Source organism: Staurois parvus, unplaced genomic scaffold, assembly GCF_062004578.1.
Source record: "Staurois parvus isolate SC_StPar_1 unplaced genomic scaffold, SC_StPar_1.0 ptg000845l, whole genome shotgun sequence".
Taxonomy (NCBI): domain Eukaryota; kingdom Metazoa; phylum Chordata; class Amphibia; order Anura; family Ranidae; genus Staurois; species Staurois parvus.
In genome coordinates this window covers 955,031-967,985 of record NW_028318641.1, presented here as the reverse complement: position 1 = coordinate 967,985, position 12,955 = coordinate 955,031, and the positions used below count along the sequence as shown (strand labels likewise).

At 44.3% G+C, this 12,955-nt stretch overlaps 1 protein-coding gene across 2 annotated transcripts in view; it reads left to right on the top strand.

The window, feature by feature from the left end:
* Window positions 1–12,955, top strand: part of LRRK1 (leucine rich repeat kinase 1) — a 325,566-nt gene that overhangs the window by 185,499 nt on the left and 127,112 nt on the right. For both annotated transcript variants that reach the window (XM_089655524.1, XM_089655525.1), the window contains 5 exons: window positions 3,066–3,178; window positions 8,086–8,162; window positions 8,241–8,370; window positions 11,409–11,521; window positions 11,613–11,827. In XM_089655524.1, coding sequence (XP_089511650.1) covers window positions 3,066–3,178; window positions 8,086–8,162; window positions 8,241–8,370; window positions 11,409–11,521; window positions 11,613–11,827 — 648 coding nt within the window. The remainder of the gene's footprint in view (window positions 1–3,065; window positions 3,179–8,085; window positions 8,163–8,240; window positions 8,371–11,408; window positions 11,522–11,612; window positions 11,828–12,955) is intronic.

The window sequence follows — 12,955 nt, the reverse complement described above, 5'->3', positions numbered from 1 at the left end:
AGCTTTCTTAACCACTTGCCGAACGCCTCCTGTAGCTTTACTGCTACAGTGCGGCTCGACTGTGCAGGATCATATAAATATACGTGGTGTGCATTTCCGGGTGGGGGGGGCGCACACGTGCCACCACCCACCCCAGTTTTGCTGTCATTTGCTACAGTATAATCAGCAGGTCCCAGCCAATGTTTTATGGCTGGAACCCCCTGAGCGAATGACAGAAGAGAGTTGGTAAACAACACAGGGCTCTCTACAGACAACAGCGACGTGCCGTTTTTGTTTTTTTTTTTTCTTCACCGGCACATTGCTTAGTAAAATCAACACACGGTACACACAATATATTATACAACATTGTTAGACACACAGTTGACCCCTTGATTGCCCCTAAATGTTAACCCCTTCCCAGCCAGTGTCATTAGTACAGTGACAGTGCATATTATTATCACTGTATTAGTTCCCCCCAGCATCATTAAGTGACAGATTTCCCGCCGCACTATTACAGCCCCACTATATGTTGCTGATCGTCGCCATTACTAGTATAAAAAATAAATATATAATAATTCCAATATATATGTGTGTGTGTGTATATATATATATATATATATATATATATATATATATATATATATATAAATAAAAAACATAGTTTGTTGACATTATAACTTTCACGCAGACCAATCAATATGGGCTTGTTGGGATTTTTTTCTACCAAAAATATGTAGCAGAAAACCTTTTTGGCCTAAATGTATGAAGAAACTAGATTTTTTTTTTCAAAAAGTTTTATTAGATATGTTTTCTAACAATAAAAATAGTTTGTTTTTTTTTTAATTCCAATTTTTTAGTCTTTTTCATTTATATAATAAAAAAAATATAAAAAAAACCCAGTGGTGATCAAATACCACCAAAATAAAGCTCTATTTGCGGGGAAAAAAATTATATAAATTTCATTTGGGTACAGCATTGCATGACTGCACAATTTAAGGTTAAAGCAGCACAGTGCTGAATAGCAAAAAATGGCCTGGTCGTGAAGGGGGTAAAATCTTCCGGAGCTCAAGAGGTTAAAGTGGCAATCAGCACTCTCTGTGTTCAACATTTAAAAAATGGAGCCGCTTAGCAGTTTAAAAGCTTCAACAAAGCCTGCTGTTCACACTGATCTCACGTGTGAAACAAGCCGAAGCCTTAAGCCCGGGTTCACACTGATGCGGTGCAGAATTTGCAGCATTTTCAGTGCGTATTCCGCACCGCATCAGAATCGCACCCCGTTCATGCGAACCGCTTCGCGTGTGCATGTTAACTAGTTGCCGACCGCAGATAGCTGAATGACGGCTGCACTGCGGCCGGCCTGTTCTGGGTGGACGTCATATGACGTCCTCCCAGAACGCGCTCTCCTGCGCGCCCCCGGGGGCGCGCACCCGGCGATCTCCGTGATCGCTGTGTCCTACGGACACAGCTGATCACGTGATGTGGTAAAAGGCCAATCACAGCGGCCTTTTACCACGTCATCAGCCGTGTCCAATGACTCACTGATCAGAGGGAAATGCAAGTGCCGGTTCTCGGCTGCACTTTCCTCACGCTGTCAGATCGTGAGGAAAGTACTGCCGAGAACCGGCAGTTGTCAGAGTGGGGATCGGCATCGATCATCAGGGCACTGATGATCAGTGCCCTGATTATCGGTGCCCAGCAGTGCCACCCGCAAGTTCCGCCCACCTGTGCCCAGCAGTGCGCCCACTAGCTCCGCCCACCTGTGCCCAGCAGATCACCCACCTGTGCCCAGCAGTGCACCCACCTGTGCCACTCTGCAGTGTCACACACCTGTGCCCAGAAGTGCCACCTACCTGTGCCCAGCAGTGCCACCCACCTGTGCCCACCAGTGCCACCCACCTGTGCCCACCCACCAGTGCTGCCCACCAGTGCCACCCACCAGTGCAGCCCAGCAGTGCTGCCAGTCAGTGCCACCAGTCAGTGCCCAGCGGTTGTGCCAGTCAGTGCTGTCAGTCAGTGCCCAGCAGTGATGCCAGTCAGTGCCGTCTATCAGTACCCATCATCCGTGTCACCTATCAGTGCCGCCTATCAGTGCTGCATATTAGTGCCGCATATCCGTGACACCTCATTAGTACTGCCTATCAGTGCCCTTTAGTGCTGCCTATCAGTGCCCATCAGTGCCGCCTATCAGTGCCCATCAGTGCTGCCTATCAGTGCCCATCAGTGCTGCCTCATCAACACACATCAGTGAAGGATAAAAATTACCTGTTTGAAAAATTTTATAATAGAAACAAAGAAACTTTTTTTTTTTTTTTTAATTTTTTGCACTTTTTTTATTTATAGCACAAAAAGTAAAGCGCCCAGTGGCGATTAAATACCACCAAAAGAAAGCTCTATTTGTGAGAAAAAAATGATCAAAATTTCATATGGGTACAATGTTGCATGACCGCGCAATTGTCAAAGTGCGGCAGCGCTGAAAGCTGAAAATTGGCCTGGTAGATAAGGGGGTATAAGTGTCTGGTAGGCGAGGGGTTAAGTTAACAACACCCTGAAAGCGATCTGCAAAACGCGGTGCGATGTGCAGAATCAGATCGCATAGGTTTGAATACCCGTGCGATTCGATTCTAGTGCGGACCCAAAAATAGATCCTGCGCATTTGTGGTGCGGTGCGAATAGAGCCATACAAAATGTACGGCTCCGATCGCAATACACACAAATCGCATGTGATTTGCACAGGAATGCGGTGCGGATCACATGCGATATACCGCACCGCATATAGGTGAACCCAGGCTTGGTGCAGGCGAGCGTGCGTCTGTTGTAGAACTGATGATCCCACCAGATCCTGCAGAGGTAACCGATTGTTTGCTAGTCTTTCTGTATGCAGTTCTTACATCATTTGTCATTCTTAAATTTTGCCACCTGATGGCGCTCTTGATCAGTTTTTCTTTAGGTCGGTGTTTTTAGATGAGGAATTGATGTTCTTTTTCCACAGTTTGTTAAATCATAAATTATGTCAATCGGCCGGCTGAGGTGTTATCTTGCAGAAAGCCATTAATGAACCTTACTAACAGTCTTGATATTCTTCCCAGGCTGTACAGTATTTGAAGCTATCTGGGAACCAGCTGTCCTCCTTGCCACCCGCTGCCACCTGGAGCTGTAAGCTTCTCAAGAGTTTGGATCTGTCCAAGAACCAGCTGGGGAGGTGAGCGTATGCTGCTACACAGATCACCGTGACTCTCAGAAAATATTGTCAATGCTGTGTTACTGGAACTGCATGCAAGACACAGACTTATTAACCAAGTGATTGGTCACATTTAACCCCCCTGGAGGTATTCCCGAGTGTAGCTCGGGGTAAAGTTTCAGCACCACAAGCGGTAACCCTGAGCTACACTCGGGAATACTCTGCAGCGTTGCTCCGGGATCTCTTCTTCACTTACCTTGTCCTGCGCTCCCGCGATGTCCCCCCTGCAGTGTCCCCGGCAATGTCCTCCGGCCGATGCCGGCATCTGTCTTTCAGGTTCCGTTCCCTGCGACGTCGGGACGTACGGGGGATGGAACTGGCGGGAAATTTGAAAGTTGTAAAAGTGACATTCACTAAATACACTAAAATCACATAGTATAACATTCCTGTATCAAACCATTTCACATACATTTTGTCCCGAGTGCTTTGTCCGGCGCCCTGCCTGCATTTTTACTGTTCTTTCTGCCTGGAAACTCAGAAACGTCCATGGCGTCCAAAAAGCGTCCCTTTAGGTCAAAAGCGGTTTTAGACCGGCTAGAGAACAGCGATAGTAAATCAGAACCACTTGCAGAATTGAGTGATAATGATTTGTGGGGGAAATTCGTCATCAGACACTGAAAACGATTTTGCGACTGAACTCAGTGATGTGCGAACTTGGCGCTCTATTTCACATTTCAGTGTTTTTGGTTTGATTATATTATTGAATTAAATTTATTATTATATTATTATTTTTTATGATTATTTATTATATTATAATTTATGATTTCGTGTTTCCAATTTTATCCTACCCGGGATGTTTACTAGACTCTTGTTCGGACAGATTTCAGTGAGTTATTCCTAAAAATTACAGCCTACAATAAAAAAAATACAAATTTCCATGCAAAAAAATGTACCGCTTTGAGCACAGACATACTGATATAATCAGACTGCTGGGGAGGTTAAGGACTCCCTTTGGACAGGCCGTAATATATACCACCCTCTGAAAAGTGATCTGCTGTGGATTGCTTTTCAGAGGGTGGCATAGCAGTGGGTGTCAAATGTTTTTAAGGTTTTTTTTTTTTTTGTTTTGTTTTTTTCTTAATCGCCAGGACCTCACCCCAATTGCGAGGCAAGTGTTAGGCCTCATGCACAGGACCTTTTTTTTTTTTTTTTCTTCCCTTAGCCATGTTATGCATGTGCATTTATGCATGGTCGCACGTTTGCCATTAATGTATTTAGTTGGCCAGAATATTTATTTATTTATTGGCCTTAGGGTTAATGCACGTTTGACATTTTTTCCACCCAAACGCTCCTCTTATAAACGTGTAAATTATTGTTATTATTATACAGGATTTATATAGTGCCAGTCGTTTGCTCAGCGATTTACAATATAACGGGAGACAATACAGCAACAATACAGTTCAATACAAGAGGGTTAGGAGGGCCCTGATCCTGGGAGCTTACAATCTAGGAGGGAGGGGCTAGTAGTACAAGAGGTAGTAACTGTGGGGGATGGACTGGTAGGAGGAATAGAAGATTCCATTATTAGCTGAGGGCAGGATAGGCTTCCCTGAAGAGATGATATTTTTTTCTCTAAATCAGTGTTTCTCAACCTTTTTTTCGGTTAAGGCACCCTCTAAAATTATGGATAGTCCCGAGGCACCCTCTAAAATTATGGATAGTCCCGAGGCACCCTCTAAAATTATGGATAGTCCCGAGGCACCCTCTAAAATTATGGACAGTCCCGAGGCACCCTCTAATGTTATGGACAGTCCCGAGGCACCCTCTAAAATTATGGACAGTCCCGAGGCACCCTCTAATGTTATGGACAGTCTCGAGGCACCCCATTCTAAAATGTGCAAAACTATTCTAATAGTTTTATATACCTCATAAACATCCACACATGTAGGACACCCAACATTAGAGGGTATTTATCCTCCCAAAGCAAATACGCTTTTGCACACTGGTACTGACTAGTATTCCAATGTTTCTCCTCTCCCTCAGTTTTTCTCCATCACTGAGCTAATGTGACCCCAGCACTGATGGAGAGGGGAGGGGGAGGGTCAAACTAGGATGCTGTGCAGGCAGCTGACATCCTCCTTATCAACTGATGATGTCATTGGTTGTCAGGATGCTGTCGGTTAGAAGGTTTGAATGGTGCACAATGAAAACCTGTGGCTTTGTGTAACTAAAAGGCGGGCTTGTTCCACCCGCTGGCTTTTATACAGGTTTGGGGCAATTTTTAGAAATTTTGCCAATGCACCCCTGAAGAAACCTAAAGGCACCCCAGGGTGCCCGGGCACCCTGGTTGAGAAAGGCTGCTCTAAACACTTCTGTCTCTATATGTCTGTAAACAGTATAAGGTTGATTTACTAAAGGCAAATAGACTGTGCACTCTGCTAGTGCAGTTGCTTCAGAGCTTGGTAAATGAGCAGACGCTCTGCTGACTTCCATCATCCAATCATGTGCAAGCAAAAATGCTGTTTTTTTTTATTTTATTTTCCTTGCATGTGATTTGGTATTCTTTACAAAGTAAAGGTTCACCTCATTTACTAAGCTCCAGAGCAACTGCACTTCCAGAGTGCACAGTCTGTTTGCCTTTAGTAAACCAACCCCTATGTGTGCATGGACACATGGGCTAACACAGGGGGCATTGAGCTGGAGTTTTACTTTAGTGTTCCAGGTGTTATTAGAAGGAAGCAGCATTACTCTTGGAATGTAAATCATAAAGTGGGTCTAAAGGCTGAAGGTTTTTTTTTTTACCTTAAGACATTCTCTGCATCAAAGCGAGCTGCACCCAAAAGGGGAAAGCGCTTTAAAGATAGGTCCCCCGCTCCCCATTAAGGATTGGCACCTTTGGGGAGTGTGGGGGGAACGGGTACCTGAAATTGACAGGTACCCACTCCCACTTCCTCTGCGATTGCCTAGGCCAGGGGTAGGCAACCTGTGGCTCTCTAGCTGTTGTGGAACTACATTTCCCATGAGGCATTGCAAAGATTACAAAACTGACAGTTACAGCTATGACTTGCAGAGGCATGATGGAACTTGTAGTCCTGCGGCTCTCAGGTTGCCTACCCCTGGCCTATGCGATCGGAAGTTGAAACACACACACACCCTCACCGTAGTTTTCTGGGACTATGGGACCTTTCAGAAAGCACAGTGCTACTCGCACATGCGCAGCGGGCGCCCGGCTGTTTTTATAGCTGCTGACATTTATTTTTTTACAGTGTGACTGGACTCTACTTTAACCATTTGCCCTTCACTTCAGAGGATTTACCCCCCTTCCTGACCAGGCCATTTTTTGCTATATGGTGCTATGTTACTTTAACTGAAATTTACATCCTTTTTTGAGCTTTCTTTCGGTGGTATTTCATTGCCTGTGCGGTTTATCATTTTTTGCGCTATAAACAAAAAAATACCGACAATTTTGAGAAAAAAACAATATTTTTAACTTTTTGCTATTAAATGTCCAGTAAAAAAATCAAATTTCATCACAAATTTAGGCCATAATGTATTCTGCGACATGTCTTTGCTAAAAAAAAATCCCAATACGTGTAAATTACATGTAAGCATCTACAAATGGCGGTGTATATATACTGGAATTTTTAATATATATATATATATATATATATATATATATATATATATATATACTAGTAATGCGGGACTGCGGCAGCATTCTGACACTGGGGGGGGGGACTGGCTAACTGTCACTGACATCCCCAGTGACACAAATACAGTGATCAGTGCTAATGACACTGGGCAGAAAGGGGTTAACATCTGGGCCAATCAAAGGGTTAATTGTGTGCTGTGTGTGTGTTTTACTGTGTTAGCACATTGCTTTGTATTGCTCTGCTATGCAGAGCAATATATATGAAAAGAGTAGCGATTATTTATGGTCAAATGCTAGAATGGTGATCTTATTGATATGGAGATTAATATGTTCATATGTATGCTATGCAGAGCAATACAAAGCAGTGTGCAGGGGAGAGATTTGTATTGTTTACATACAGACCTCTCCCCCGTCAGTGATACTCAGCGATTGCCAGGTGCCGGCGGGGAATCACCAGCTGGGACCCGGTGATAGACAGTTGAAGCCCCTAGTGGCAGCGTGGGTAAGTGGTGCGTGTGGCTCGCGCAGGAACCCTTACCCAGAAATGCAAAATCAAGTATATATCTGTGATTTTGCGCAGCTCTGCCGCCCTGTAGCAGTATTTCCGCTAGAGGGCTTTGGGAAAGCGGATAAGGTAAAAAAAACCTTCTGTTGCTAGTTCCCCTCCCCCAGCTCCCCCAAATACTTACCTGAGCCTCATATCAATCAGGAGCTGCTCTCTCTCTCCCACTTCACTGGACTCAGTCGGAGCCATTTGTTTCTGCTGCGGTCAATCAAATCCAATGACAAGGGGGTGGGGCCGAGCTGCACTTTGTCAATAGACACACAGAGCACAGCTTGGGATCAAGCCCACACGTGTGCTGCCATAGGAAGCAGCTTCCTGTGGTTGCATATGGAGAAGAGGAGGAGTTTAGAGCACCAGCTGGGGACCCCAGAAGAGGAGGATCGGGGTCTTGTTCAGAGAATATCTTCTCTTTACTACCTAAAAACGGATTGCACCACTGTGTTTGTTTTAAAAATACACGTTAGAACTTTTTTTTAGAGTAAAGTTATTCAGTAAAAATGTTTTGAATTATTATTTATTCCCTGATCTCTTCCAATGCAGGTGACACATACAATACTTTGAGGCATACACACCTAAAGCCAACTTCAGTTTACCTAATCTATAATATGTTATTGTTAAAGCTGACTACATAATACATCATACAAATAACAAAGTGATTATAAAAGTGATTCTCATTATTGTATGTTTTTTTGTTTTTTGTTTTTTTTGTAGAAATGAGGATGGTAGTAAAACAAGACGGGTGCCCTTTTTCTCTACCAAGTACAGAACAAGACCTGGGACCGATTTAGGTATACAGTGTGCTTGGCCTACTCATGTAGCAGTCCTGGGAAGCCTTTGCTTTTATTGACTGTGTTTATGAATTTCAGGCAGCTCCGTGGAGTTCCCTGTATTTCTTAGAGATTCTCTCGAAGTTCTCTATCTGAATGATAACCAGCTCGACACCTTTCCACATTCGGTATGCCAGCTGAAGAGTTTAACTGAGCTGTATTTGGGGAGGTAAGTAATGAGAATGATAATATCTATAGTGTGTGTGTATGTGTGTGTGTGTGTCTTTTGCACAAAAAACTATCGTGCGTATATATATATATAAACAGTATTATTATACAGGATTTATATAGCGCCAACAGTTTGCTCAGCGCTTTACAATATAAAGGGAGACAATACAGCAACAATACAGTTCAATACAAGAGGGATAGGAGGGCCCTGCTCCTGGGAGCTTACAATCTAAGAGGGAGGGGCTAGTGGTACAAAAGGTAGTAACTGTGGGGGATGGACTGGTAGGAAGAGTAGAAGATTCCATTATTAGCTGAGGGCAGGATAGGCTCCCCTGTAGAGAGGTTTTCAGAGATCGCCTAAAAGTGAGCAGAGTAGGCGATAGTCTGATAAATTGGGGTAGAGCGTTCCAGAGGATGGGGGAAGCTCTGGAGAAGTCCTGGAGATGAGCATGGTAGGAGGAGAGAAGGGAGCTAGAGAGCAGGAGGTCTTGTGAGGAGCGGAGAGTATGGTTTGGGTGATATTTAGAGACAAGACAGTAGAGATTATTTATGGTCAAATGCTAGATTGGTGATCCTATTGATATGGAGATGAATATGTTAGCATGTACATCAATTACAAACTCATTGAAAGTGATCACATTGCAAGAATTAAAGGATAAGTTGCCCTTTCTCAACATGTTACTTGGTACACTCACATGTAGCGTGTAACATGTAACAAGTTATGATCAGACTGGTCCCCCGATCTCCGCTTTGACAGCTAGCGGGGAATCTTCCCCCCCGCTAGCTGTCAAATTTTTTAAAAAAAATGGCTCTGTGCTCTGTGGGGCTCCACCCACATGGCCACGGCACTCATTCACACTCATCTGTGAATGAGAGACTACCAGTCCCGACAGCCTTAGCAGCTGTCAGCTTGTAGTCCTTAATGAGCTGCCACAGCGCAGTCAAGTGCCATGGTAGTTCATTCATTCTTCCTGTTCGTACATCCCATATGGGCAAGCAGATATACTGACAGGTCTGCAGGAGACTCGCATGGCATCAGTGATCTGCTGATCGCTGGTGCAATGCTTTTCAGGCTCCTGCAGACAAAAATAATAAATGCACATTTTTTTAACTGCAAAAAGATGTGCATTTTATTATTTAAAAGGTGAATTTATCCTTTAAACAATAAGGTCACCTTTCTCAACATATTGCATGTTCAGATTCAGGGAAGTGCACGCACACCGCCGCTGGCTTGCTTCTGCTGTGAACCGATCTATGAAAATTTCATAAATGATTCTGGGCTGAAGTAAATAGACTGAAAAAAAACAGCAAACAAGTTTGAGTATGGAGTATTAAGAGAAGGGAGGAATTCCTCTGTGCTACCCTAAGTACCGCCATATTGGAAATCCATTATCACTTGATAAGATTGCCGGCCTTTTTGGGGATAGGCGATTATGGAAAGTGGAGGAGAGGAAGCATATCGGCACCGATAGACCCTTCATCCCACCGAGAGATATTTATTGAGCCATTTTTACCAACCATGAGAGTGGGAGGCAACACTTGCTGGTGAGTGTACACCTGATGGGGGGAACACTATTTCCTTTTTCAAGTGCTGGTTACTTTGAGGAGTTTGAAGAATCGTTTGGTGGATAAGGATTATTCTTTGGACTTTTCTTGGGACTACACACTTATTTATTTTTTCACATATATTCTTTCACGTATTTATTTATGCGCTACTTGATCACTTTTGAGTGTTCATTTATGTGTTACATATTACATGTTACACCCGTATTTAGGGTGTAACATGTTACATGTTGAGCATCCACCACCTCACTCCCCCGGCCCCACTCCACCCCGAACCCCCTTTTCCCTGTGACAGTGGGCAAGGGATCTTCTCCCCGTACCCGCTGTCACAGTTTGAAACCAGCGCAGCCGTGTGGGTCTCCGCCCCCCATGGCCACATCATTCATTCACAGAGTTCTGCAAATTAATGAACTACCGCTACCGTCAGCCATTGCAGCTGACTGTTTGTAGTTCTTAATGAACTGTGAGGGCATGGTGAGCGATCTCGTAGTCCACGGGTGTCAAACTGGGGCCCTCCAGCTGTTTCCAAACTAAAAGTACCATGAGGCATTGCAAGATTGACAGCTACAAGCATGACTCCCAAAGGCAGAGGCATGGTGGGAGACAGGCATGGTGTACTGACAGTGCAATGCTTTACAGGCTCCCAAGAAAAAAAATTGCTAATTTTCTGCTTGCAAAAAAGTTAATTTGTTATTTTTTTTAAGGTGACCGTGTCCTTTAAACCAGAAACAGGAACTGGAGCAGACACTGAGTCGGTCCTGCAAGTATATTAAAGCGGAGCTCCACGCAAAAGGACTGCTCCCCCACTCCCCATTAAGGACTGACACCTTTGGGGGGCGGGTACCGGAATTTTACAGGCACCCACTTCCACTTCTGGTCCGATCGCCTAGGCGATCGGAAGCAGAAGGTGTCCTCCCTCCCTGTAGTCTTTTGGTACAAGTGACAGGTCCCAGAAAACGACAGGACCTTTCATGAAGCGCAGCGCTACTCACGCATGCGCAGTGGGTACCCGGCTGTGAAGCCGCAAGCTACCACAGCCAGGTGCCCCACACTGAAGATGCCGGCGCCTGGAATACAGGACGGCCGATGAAACAGTCTGCGGGGGGGACACCACGGGACCGAGAGACAGATAAGTGGCTGTTTTTTAAAAGTCAGCAGCTACAGTTTTTGTAGCTGCTGACTTTTATTTTTTGACAGCGTGAGTAGAACTTCACTTTAACATACCTTGTAGAGTGCCACACTGTCAGGATGCTTTTTACTGTAAAGTCTGACCTGTGTCTATGATGAAGAGTTCTAGTCTGCCCCTTTTAATGTCTCACAATTGGCCCGGGAGACCATCCATCATAGTTATGGGCCACTATTAGTTGAATGAATGTTAATTTATTGAACACACTGGATTTCGAGTTTTGCAAAGCAATCTAGGTGCTGCTGGTTTAGTTGTGTAGCTCAGCCACATCAGTGTATTCTCTTCTGTAGTAATCCAGGTATAAAGGAGCTTCCACCTGAACTTGGTCAGCTTTCATCTCTGTGGCAGTTGGATCTTGAGGACCTTAACATCTCAAACCTGCCTGCAGAAATCCGGAAGGAAGGTAAGTAGCTAACTATATGCAGATACAATACCATGGGCTCAGCTGACATTTCGTTTTTCTACATGCTCATCTTCTGGTTTTCTCTGTATAGGACCAGTGACCATACTGGCTTACCTGCGTGCCCAGCTGAGAAAAGCAGAGAGGTGTCGACTTGTGAAGATGATCATAGTAGGACCTCCACGGCAAGGGAAAACCACTCTGTTTGAGGTCTTGCAGACAGGAAAAGTATCCCAGCAAATGCAAGGAGATAGTACAATCCGGACTACCCGCTGGGAGCTGCAGAGGCCTATGGGCATTAAGGGAAAGGTGATTATTAGGGTGGTCGCTCCCTCACATTAAGTAAACTGATGTTTCAGCCAAAAATGAAAGCTGGTGAGGCCTTCTAAGAATGATGAGATGTTCTGTGTTACTTGTTATTGTAATTTAGAGGCATTTGAGTAATCAACACCTTTCATTTGCCCCATAGGGATTAATCCTTGCCGAATTTTCACAAGAGATGCTCAAACTGGGCTAGGTTGTTGGTCACCTTCAAAGTGGTTGTAAACTTTTACATATACCCAATGACGGGACTAGCCTTAGGTGATACACAGAGATGAAACAAATCCTCCTACATAAGTTGTACTTGTTTATCTGCAGCCCTCTCTCATCTACAACCATTCAAAATCCAGAATTTTCCCTGAAAAGAAGGCAAGTGGGCGAAGGCAGTGTGATGCTTTGTCTAGTGTGAATGCCTCAGTGGGTCAGGGCTGTTTTGGCAGTAAAAGGGGGATCTAATCAATATTAGGTGGGTGGTTATAATGTTATGGCTGATTGGTGTAGATGCGGCTCTATGGATAAAGGCCCACTTCTCTGAGGCTGCAAATATATGTCTACGCTTGGTGGGAGGGGATCACATTATTTTTTGGTCGAGAACGGGGAGTTTTTTGAGCACCATTACACTTTTTAATTTTGATTTCAAAACTTTGTCTTTAAAGTTTAATGAGCACACGATAAATGGTTGTCAAACAGCCATGGCCAAGACGCAGGTGACAGATATAATGGGGTACATTTATCAAAGTCAGGAAATCCTTTGTGTTGAACCTACCTGACATGCAAACATTTTCCAGCTTATTACAAAAAAAAGCAGCAGGGATAGGAAAAAACTGCTTTCAATGATAACATGGCATTAAATCAATATTTTCTGGTTTTCCTGTGATAAAAGGATTGAAAGCCACAGGGGTCCCGAAACTAGCAGAATCCTCCTGTCACAGATGAAGGATTCACTATGCCACTTGTTCCCGCATACAGCTCATGACATTTAAAGGGCATACTAGCTGTTAATAAAGAGGTGACAATTGTAGAGACGTGTGGGCAAAATATATTACACTGCACCGGGTGACACCGACCTCACAGGGTGACACCAGACCCGCTCCACAAAAAGGTAAGTTGTAAAGC